The 10,855-nt window shown below is 36.8% G+C and overlaps 1 protein-coding gene across 1 annotated transcript; it reads left to right on the forward strand.

The window, feature by feature from the left end:
• The first annotated feature begins 2,403 nt into the window (after window positions 1-2,403).
• Window positions 2,404-9,215, forward strand: LOC18613081 (protein PHOSPHATE STARVATION RESPONSE 1-like). The gene is made up of 8 exons (XM_007050127.3): window positions 2,404-2,893; window positions 4,499-5,153; window positions 5,247-5,457; window positions 5,543-5,619; window positions 5,732-5,771; window positions 6,858-6,915; window positions 7,658-7,727; window positions 8,517-9,215. Exons 2-8 carry the CDS (start codon window positions 4,506-4,508, stop codon window positions 8,877-8,879), a joined length of 1,467 nt encoding a protein of 488 aa, XP_007050189.3. The 5' UTR covers window positions 2,404-2,893; window positions 4,499-4,505; the 3' UTR covers window positions 8,880-9,215.
• The last annotated feature ends 1,640 nt before the right edge of the window (window positions 9,216-10,855 follow it).

Raw genomic sequence — 10,855 nt, forward strand, 5'->3', positions numbered from 1 at the left:
AGATTGATAACTTAATAGACATTGTGATAAAAAAAAAAAAAGAATAAACAAAGCACTAAACGAGGCACAAAATAAAGTAAAAGAATCTGTTTCAGTAAACAAACCTCTAACATAGTGGAAGGAGGGAAAGAGTAGGTATCTTTTATTAAGGTTGAAAGGGTCTAAGTTTTTGGTTTCCCGATACATAATTAAACATTCATATGGCTTTTGTAGATCCATAAATAGTTGCTGAAACTAGACCTGTCAATATGGGTCGACTGGGCCAAGCCCAGCGCAAGACCTTGTGGGCTAAAAAAATATGGACTGGGCCGAGCTAGCCCATATTTTATATGGGTTGCCAAATCTTCAACCCAGCCCACCCCTTACTAGCCCATGGGTTGGGCTGGGCCAGCCCATATTTTTCAAAAAAAATTTTTACTCTTTCTCCCCTTAATTATTCTATAATTATTGAAATAAATCTTCCTTTAATTTTTTTAAATTAAAAATATATACATGCATTTTTTTTATTATTGAATCAAATATTCATGTAACAGACCAATATTGCTTTCTATTACATCCATTTTTGCATTTTATTATGCTCTTGTCCAATTGATTGTACATGATTTACCTTAAGCAATTCAAGGCAGTTACATGGATGAACAAGATTATATAATTCACCAGAAAGGGCAACTCCATACTAGTTTTCATTCTTATTTATGGGCAGATAGGAGGAATTACATCCCTTTTGTGTTTTTTGTGGTGGGTACAGTAACTAGTCTTTGCAAGGATAAAAAGTGTTGAAACTTACGATTGAAAGTGGCTTTGGTATTTACACAATTTTACCTAAAAGGCGCCAGGAAAACCTTGAAGATTGTCATAGTTAAAGCCAGCATCAAGGTTCTTTGGATCAGTATCATCCCAATTCAAAAAGGCTTCTATGGGACCCTGTTCTTCCCATTGCTAGCAAGTGGAGGGAACTGTTTCGGATATGAACTTGCAGAATATTCGAATGAAGTCGAGGAACCTTCAGGTGCAGGATGAAAAGAGGTTTGGGGTTGAGTGGACCTGAACTGCTAGATGGGGATGGGGATTTGAGAGAGCAAAACTCTACTGCTGGCTGCTGTTGTAAGCTGAAGGAAAGACTAAAAGAACGGTAGAAGGGGGAAGGGTTGAACTGCCGAAGCCTGAAAGTCGATTGCTGATGGGGATGGGGATTTGAGAGACCAAAACTCGTCTATTAGCTGTTGTTGTAGGTTGAAAGAAAGAGAGAAAGAACGGCAGAAGGGGTATTGGGGGAAAGGCCGAATTGGCGAATTGCTAAAGCCTAAAACAGTGTCGGGTTGGGTAATTTTTTTTTTCATAAAAAAAATTATGAAACACTGAAACAAGTCATTTTTAAATTTAATTTTTTTGGCCCACTGGGTTAGCCCGCACCAACCCTAGTTAGCCCCCTAATCAAATAGGCCAACCCATTTAAGGTCGAATTTAATATGAGCTGAAATTTTTATGACACAACCCATTCCATATTTCATAAAAAATGGGTCAACCCTATAGGCTAGGCCCATATTGATAGGTCTAGCTGAAAATATTAATGAAAACTCCATTTGTAGATAAAAAGACATAACTAAAAGCTTGGTCCACGATTATAGTCCTCCCTGATACCAATTCCATTAATGTTAAGCACTTTCTGAAGCATATATGTTGCTTTGAAAGCATGAAATGAAAGTTATCCTTTTCCATGCTCTATTCAGCATTTGATTTCTAAAATAAAATTTTTGAGCATTCATCAAGCCCCAGGCCCAGAGCAGCAGGGTGTTGAACTAGACTCATTATGTTAACACTATAGGGTGAACAAACTGAAACAAGGGTCTCAAGCATGCTGATAGAGGTAAAACAAGTAGAGAACACATAGGAAAGGCAAAGCTCTTAACAAACAAATTTCTAGGATGCAAGCCATGAATAAATCTTAGAATGTTGGATTTCTTTTGGCAAAACATTTAGATTGACCTCATACAAAGATTCCATCTAACATGCCAACCACTACAACACCTTTTCCTTTTTCTTTGCCATCACCTCAAAAACACTTGCAATCCTCCTCATTAACCCATTACCTTCTCCACGCTGCACACTTTGATTTTTTTTTTTTTTTTGTTAATACGCAGCAAATTAATAAACAAACAAAAAGAAATTAGATGTTGAAGATCCAAATCCTGCAAAAAAATAGGTAAATTCCGAGTTCTGGATGCGGCTTGATTGTCTTGTCTTGGATATGTAATTTGTCAGACCAACAAACAAAAGAACCATCCCTCTCTTGACACGTGTCAACCTAAATTCTCATGGATCATGTTTTGGACTGAGAAGACAGACTCAAGAAACTCTCCCTGAAAAAAAAAAGCAAAAAACGAAAAAAGAAAAAATTAAGAAAAAAAGGGAAGATAGAAATAAGCAGAGGCCCCGTTGGCCTTTTAGCAACTTGAAAGTCCACTTCTCTAATGATCTAAGCAACATTAACACCCACGTGCAACCCAAATACATATTGCTCACCTACCAATAAAAACCCTCCACGTAGCCAACCTGGGACCCCCAAAGTTACTGCAAGCACTGTGAAAACTATATTCCCCTCCATCTCAGAGGGGTTGTTTCTCACGCTCCAGGAATGGCTCGTGAGCCCAATCACTGTTTGTGTCTTATTAGCTTCAGAGGCAGAAAGGGCCAAAAGAAGAGGCAAAAGCGCACTTCGTCACCGTTCACTTCCTTGTTGGCCAACGCCGGTGACGGAATTTAAGAAAAAACACCCGCGTGTGATTCTAGAATAGGTTTCCTCCCAATCCTTTTTTTCTTGCTGTGACCCAAATTTTGGATTCGATTCTTTCGGCGTGTTTTCAATCCTGTGAGGTTTCAATCAAGTTTTTAGGTAAGAATCGATGTACCCATTTTCTTGTTTTTGCCTAATTTTTCCTTTTTCACGGGTAAAAAATCTTTAATTTATTTTTTTCTGAAGAAGTTTCAGTTAAATTTTGATGTTTCTTAGATGTTTTAGGTTCTAATTGAATTGGGTTGATTCTGTTTTTTGTGGATATTAAATCATTCTTTTAATGCTTTGGATGTTGGGAGCATATGGATGTTTTTTCTGTGAATTTTACATTTTCAGTGAATGAGGTGAATTTCTTTTGGTTGTTGGTTTTTCTCATGTTTGATTTTTTGGAGCTTATCATCACATTTTTTGGTGGAAATTTGTGTTTGGTGTTCACATGTAAAAGCTTTAGTTTTTCTTTATTTGTGAAAATTCTAGTATTTTGATATAAATTCAGTGAAGGTTGGTGTCACTGAAGATATATGGCTCTAGAAAAAGGGAGGATTGCTTAAAACATTTATTTATCCCACTTCTAGATATATGAGATAAGTTTATTTGGCTTAAAAGTTTGTTCTTTTAGGGTTGTATTTTAACAAAGGGCTGACAAAGATATTAATGGTCATCCTGAAATATGAAATGCCTGCCATGGTTGAGAGTTAATTATAGGTATTTTAAAGCTTTCTTGGATGTATGAATAGAAGCATAACTTAGGTTAATGGGATTGGTGGACCGTTGTAGATGAAATGGGTTTGTATTCTTGAAATGGCATTTATAAAGACATATTAGAAGATTTCTTGGCATGCAAAGCTAAACCTGAAGCATATTGGAGGTCAGAAATAGGGATATAGCGCCTTTTGGAGGAATAAAGTTAGTTTGAGCCTTCCTGCTGATGGAGGAAACTACAAATGTTGAGTTTAATTTTGCATCTCATTCATTATCAAGCACTGGCTTTATAACAGTTTTGCATCTTCTCTTTTGCCTGTTCCTTTAGTTTTCTGGTGTACAATCTAGACTCTGCACCAATTTGCAAGATGGAGTCTCTGCATTTGATTCTTTTTTACTTCTGCGCTGTATCTTTGTTGTAGGACAAGCGAGGGAAAGAGATACTTGGAAAATACATAGTATATATAAATTTTAAGGAAAGTAGAGGAAATGGAGGAATTAGAGGGAAGAGGAACAGAGAGAACCTAGGAATGGAAATCTTAACATGCAAAAGTCAAATCTCAATTACCAATAGTTACTAGAAATTGAAATAACATAGGTCCATATAAGCTACTGCCTAAAAACTAACATAAATATTAAATACCAAATATAACCATAAATTCCCTAAATACTACAAATTACATTGAATATGTAAAATATATAAAATAATCCCTAAGAGCCTGTGTTTCTTTTTCTTGTTTGCCCGCGCATCCTAATTTTGGTTCCACTTCTCCCAGGAGATTTTTGGGGTTGATCTTTTTATATACAAAAATATTTAATTATTTTATTACATAATGTTTACTGATGCCAAAAGTTATGACCTTTCCTTTTTCCATAGCATTTGGAAGCAGTAACAAGAGTGTTTTCTGGGGCTTTTATTGGTTTTTCTGCAGCAGTATGAACTGTGCCAATTTAGCTGATATTGATTGACCAAACAATTGACACCCTCATTTTTAATTTAAGGACAACCATGGAGGCACGACCTGCTTTATCCATTCAGAGATCAGGTGCAAGGCCTCTCAGTAACCTGGGGGTGTCTGGAGGGCTATCATCATCTTTACCAGCCCTTACAACACCTTTGGAAGAGACATATCAAAAGTTGTCGGACACGCAACAAGTGTCCGCAGATAGGGAATTGATGACAAGGCCTCTGGTCCATGCAACTTGTGTACCCACCAATAGTGGAGTGGTTGGCCACATATTTTCATCATCCTCAGGATTTTCGAGTGATCTTCACTATTCGTCTGCATCACCACATGAAAAGCATTCAAGAAATGCTCCTTTCATTTCTCAGTCACCAACTGATGCCACAGCTTTGCCATTACCACAATCATCAAATTCAGCGCTACCTCAATCAACAATATCAAGTCATTTCAACAAAGAAAGTAGTGGTTCTTGGTGTACAGATCCAGGTTTTCTTGATTTTCCTGTAAACACCCCTATCCAGAGCAGTCAAGTAGAAAGCAATAGTTGTAGTGGTATCATGATATCTGAGGACTTCAGCAAACGGAATGATTGGCAAGAATGGGCAGACCAGCTTATCACTGATGATGAGGCTTTGGCCTCCGATTGGAATGAGCTTCTTGTTGACAACAATGTTACAGATCTGGAACCAAAGGTGTGGATTTCATACCATGGAAGATTAAGCTTTACAACATAAACTTGTGGGCATTGTTTTTCTTTGTATCATGTTCCATTCTTGTTGCTTCAGATGGCATACCAGGTGGCCAAACCATGCACAACCATGCCTGCACAGAAACCCCAAGCACAACAGCAGCTTCCTTCACCATCTGTAGAAAGTCGCAGCGTTGTAAACCCGTCTTCATCTGCAAATAATGCCCCTGCAAAGCCACGAATGCGGTGGACACCAGAACTTCATGAAGCCTTTGTTGAGGCTGTCAACCAACTGGGTGGCAGTGAAAGTGTGTAATTTTCTGCTCGCATGAAATTGGTTGCCTAAAATTGTTAGGCTTATGTTTCAATTTGTTTGGTAATTTCAACTTACAGGAGCTACTCCTAAGGGTGTGCTGAAGCTTATGAAAGTTGAAGGCTTGACCATTTATCATGTCAAAAGCCACTTGCAGGTACACTTCTCCTTTTTTAATTATTAAATAATTTGTGTCTGTATGTGTGATCATTGGTGCTGGTTAGAAGTTAGATTCCTTTTAACTGGAGATATCCGTCTGTTAACTGCAGAAATACAGGACAGCTAGGTACAGACCAGAGTCATCAGAAGGTATATGGCCAGCTCCCTCTAAGTTTATCTTTTTTCATATTTGTGTTACTTCTCTGCATTTGCCTATATTTGCTTCTATTGCAGTGGGTGGGTTGTAGGTATGTTCTAGTGCCTGTTTTGCTTTAGGGGAAAATTAGGCTTTGAAAGGGTGGTTCTTTCTCGATACATGTACATATATTATCTCTTCGTAACTTTTGTATGGGTTGAGGGGGATTTGTCAAGAGGGATTGTTGAGAGGTATATAGTCCATGTTGTCATCTTCAATGAATAGGAGATCACTTTTTTCTTCATATGGTTAAATTGGTCCCAGAATTTTCAGATGTCCAGTGAAAATTTATGATGCATACTCCAACAATCCTAGCCTCCCATGCTGATATATTAGAAATCATAGCAATGTAATTAGATGGATGGCAAGCTAAGGAGATTGCTTACAATCCAAGAAGAGATCATTAAATATCATAGTACAATACGTCCCAGAAGTTTTTTCTGTCTTGTTTATGCACATATGTGTACAGATTCATCTATCCACATGGACGCATGCATGTTAAGTACTTGATTTGAGCTTTCTGGTGTTGGTAGTATACATTTGTGTCTGTAATTTATGTCAACCAAAGCTATGCCTTTGATTAAAGCATGCATTTTTTGTATTTACATCTCTCATTCAGTGACATCATCTTGCACTGGTTCATTTCTTGTGTAGTTTAGATTAATTTTCTTAGTCTGAACCATCGTTGCGAACTTTGCCCTTTCACATCACTTTGCGAGGGGAGATGGAGATCTTTTAGACTACCTATTTCTTAGCTTAGCTTTATGGGTTTTATTTATTCTATGAGCCTATAACTCCACTATGCTTTAAAAACCATACATCAGTGTAATGTGTTCACTCACTTTTTGCCCCTCCTTAATTTATCCATGAAACTGGTTATCTTTTTAGTTGGCATGGAAACGTTGTCATGTTCAATTTGGTTATTGGATCATAACAGATTTAAAGGACTTACATTATGTATCTTGAATCCTCACAACTTACCAATGTTGGGTTGGGGGCGTCACTGTATATATAGCTGAAATAACGACTATTGCTTGCAGGATCCTCAGAAAAAAAATTGACTCCTATCGAAGATTTATCATCTCTGGACTTGAAAACGTAAGTAATTTCTAATGATTTGTCAAGGATTTCCAATAATACTGTATGGTATATCTATTTGTTTCTTTTTGTCGGTATAGAGAATTGCATCATTGACAAATTGTTTGAGCGTCTGCTTTTACACTTGGGGGGCTTCCATAAATTCTGAGTAGCAGACTTAGTAGCTATCTGGACCTTTATTGTTAAAAATGAGTGGGATGCTGCCATTCCTAATGGGGAAATATCTACTTTTAAGAAAATGGTTAGCGAGACAAGGAAAGGGTCTTCTAAAACTTGCAGGAACTCTATTAATTGGAAAATGCTTCATCTTCAAATCTTTCAGGCTGTCTGCTATGCCCTTCATATGGAAAATGTTGATCTAAAACCATGAAAGGGGTGGTTGATGTGTCCATTAGTTTATGTTTTCAGTTCCTTGAACCGATTTGGATTGTGCATTATAAATGCACCTGATGTTTCAGTTGTGGCACGAATAACTTTGTCATATGCTTTAAGATAAAAAAGAATAAGTTTGCCATGAATGTTCCTTGGTAATTCTATCTGGTGGGGAGAGGAAGCTGCAAAATGATAACTTTTTCCCATTTTGGTGTTTGTATTGTGCAAAAATTTGGTTATAGAAGATTCCAAATGGAATCTTGAAGGACCAACGTGCATAATATTCAAGGGTCTACTGAAGCTTCATTGTATTGATTTGTTTAATTTCGTTAACTGTAGTAAATTCATTTTTCTTTTCAAACTGGAACAGGGGTATGGGGATCACTGAAGCTCTGCGGTTACAGATGGAAGTCCAGAAGCGGTTGCATGAACAGCTTGAGGTATGAATTTGTTTGTCATAATGGGTTTGGTGGCATGAAAGCAACATACGTCGTGCTTAAGAAATTGAACTGAATAGAATCCATCTTTAAAGTATGCCTTGAAGGAATTAGAGAAATACAAATTCTTTTCTTCATTTAGACAAGTAGAAACACTGTTTCTGGTGTGCTCTCCCTCAGACTCATGGCTTCAAACATTTGAACCCAAACAAACTAATTTTATTGCCGTGAGCAGGTCGGGGAAGGTGGGAGCATCTGCTCGGTATTGCACATTGAGGGGATATGATGCCATAACCCTGTAGGATCAAGGGCATTTAATTAAATTATTTTCATTGGAACTCTTTTCACTTAGATAGCGTGCATTACGCCTATCAGATAATGGGCATTTTGGAGATGGGGTGTCATTGTTGCTGGGATATCATATCATATGTGGTATGGCTGTTGCATTAGCTAACTCACTTTCTTGTTGTTCTTCTCAGCAAGAATTTTGAAGGGGAGATATGTACCTTGACTTTATTACTATCAGGCAATTAAATGTGCTTAATAATTCTTAGAATGAAGACACTGACTATCTGAAATAGATTTTGTAGGATACTGGCTTTTGCAGTTTTAGAATTAAACACACATTGGCTTAAATGGTGAACTGATTTACTGTGTAGTGTATCCATTATGCCTTGTGGAGGTGTGCACCACTATAGTCAAAGTTCTGACTGAACTCATCGCTTGTTGATGTTTCAGTTTTTTTTCTGGTGCCTATTGGTATAATGCTGACATGTTTCCTTTTTTCTGCAGATTCAAAGAAATTTACAGTTGCGAATAGAAGAACAAGGGAGGTACCTACAAATGATGTTTGAGAAGCAAAAGTCAGGTTTAGACAAGCTGAAGGTGTCATCTTCTAATCATCTGGAGAATCCACCTGCTCCACCTTCAGATGCTACCAAAGAGTCTCCTGCAAAAAGTGACTTGGAAGCCTCCCAGATGGACCATGTAAATTCAGGAACCGAAACTGTTAATGCCAACTCGATGTTGGAGAGTAGTTCACAAGAAATAGTTGCAAAGCAAAAGGCACCTGAAACTGGTGATCTGGAGAAAGCTGAAACCTGTGTTTCTGAGTCGAGTTCACAACCCTCAAAGCGTCCAAGAATTGAAGAATAAGTTATAACAGCTTTGAACTGACAAGCACCTTAGTAGGATAGACCAAGTTGAGATATGGATAGAGCTTTTGAGGTTTTAAGGTCGTCTTCCCTCTTTTTATGTCCTTGTGGACAATTGTGTAGAACACTCTGATATTTAGTTGATAAACCAAAAGCTTATAAGGTTTAGTTTGATTTTCCTAGCCTCCAACCTCCCCAAGTGGAAATGAAGGTGCATTTAATACAGTTGCACAAATTTCATTAGATATGCCAGTGAAGGTGTCCCATTTTTTAGGGAATGTTGTTGTCTTAACTTGTTAAAAGAACCCAATAAAATTCCTACTCCTAGATTTGTACATGGCTTTCATTCCAATCCTGCTTTGTACCCCCCACAGTTCTTACCCCACAATATCCTTCATACATTGTAGTTGGCAGTATTTCTTTCTGAAAAAGGAAAACTTGGAACTATATTCCAGGGCATACGTGTATGCACATAAGTAATATAAATGACAATGACCCTTTGTTTGAATATTTCCAGCGTATGTTATCTTGGGGTGTTATTCAGATTTCTTAGCAAGAGAGGAAAGTTGGGGTAAACTGATGAAAGCTGTATCAGCGGACATGCAAAGCTACAGGAACTGGGAATACCCTGCGGTACTGCTATCGCTAAACAAGAAAAGGAATGGAGAATGCAGAACAAAGGCTCGGCTTCCAAGATGATTTAAGCTCTTCCTGACACAAGCTGGATTTGAGGATAATCTAAACCAGCGGCGTGACTGAACTGGCCACCATGGTTAAATCTTTATTAGTAAAGTAGAGGGTATTCCCCTGATTCATTTTCAATGAGGAATATGATTGGTTACCTAATACCTGACACTACTGGTTTAATGGAGGACTAAGGAACTTGTTCTCCCTGCCAATAAAATTGACAAGAGATTAGAGAGTATAGCTTCAAGGTGATCATATATAAAAAAGGAAAAATTGTATTTATGATTTTCCTTTTCTAGCTAGTTGCTCGATGGGTGGCATTTTTGATAATATTAATATAGCCCTCCCCCCCTTTTTGTCAAATTTCATGTTTTCTATGAGTATCTTGTTGAAGGGCCAATTTGCTTTGTAATTTTTAGAGTTTGCTTAACAAGACAGCATCTATGGTAGGATTAAAAGAGAAGGGTCGTATGATATAAAATATCAAATTAGAACAGGTATAATTAAGCCAGCTAAAATGTTGGAATTCTACAAATGAGATGGGCTAAGCAGCCTTTATTTAAAGTTTGGTATTTTTGTTTTTTCTTTCGGCCCCAACAAACAACTAAGATGTGATCAACTGGATCTAACCAGTAATTTACTTAGCAGAAAAATATACTAGTAGCAATTTTTAGCATGCACGCTTCATGATATCGATTTCCCTCGTCCACTCTTCATAAAAAAAAATTATATACAGCATAGACAAAATTTTTGATTATACATAATCTTTAAAAAGAGCCTTCAAAATTATTTTTTAAAAAAAATCAAATAAATTTTTATAACATTCAAGCAAGCTCTTATACTTTTATTATAAATTAAATAAATTTTTATAATTAACCGTTGTCCAATTACTGTTTGTCAAATATTCATTTATCATTTTATATTATGTAATATTGACATGTCATAATAAATAGTAAAATGACATTGATTTGACATAATAACATAGTCATGTGACATTTTTTTCCTTCCACGTCAACATTACGTCAATATCATGTGACATTTTGACTAATAACACACTATAAAGAAACAGGACACTGTTGATAGAAATTTTTGTTGATAATTTCGTCTATATGTGACAATACAAACGAAATCTTGATAGAAAATTTCATCGATAATAATGTAGTTGATAATGGAAAATTTATTGGTGCCACATAATATTTCATTGACAATTCGATCTGTAATGGGTTTGATTCATTAGCCAATTTGTAGTTGACAATGAGAGAATTCTGTCAATAATTTTCGTCGGTAGTT

The sequence above is a fragment of the Theobroma cacao genome, chromosome 1 (assembly GCF_053813885.1).
Source record: "Theobroma cacao isolate CCN51 chromosome 1, ASM5381388v1, whole genome shotgun sequence".
Classification (NCBI taxonomy): Eukaryota; Viridiplantae; Streptophyta; class Magnoliopsida; order Malvales; family Malvaceae; genus Theobroma; species Theobroma cacao.

What these genes read in the sequence shown, in the direction of transcription:
- LOC18613081 (XM_007050127.3), top strand. Translation starts at nt 4,506, where the DNA reads ATGGAGGCACGACCTGCTTTATCCATTCAGAGATCAGGTGCAAGGCCT. An exon ending in TTACAGATCTGGAACCAAAG is followed by an intron (nt 5,154 to 5,246) that starts GTGTGGATTTCA and finishes TTGTTGCTTCAG; the next exon opens with ATGGCATACCAGGTGGCCAA. An exon ending in CCAACTGGGTGGCAGTGAAA is followed by an intron (nt 5,458 to 5,542) that starts GTGTGTAATTTT and finishes TTCAACTTACAG; the next exon opens with GAGCTACTCCTAAGGGTGTG.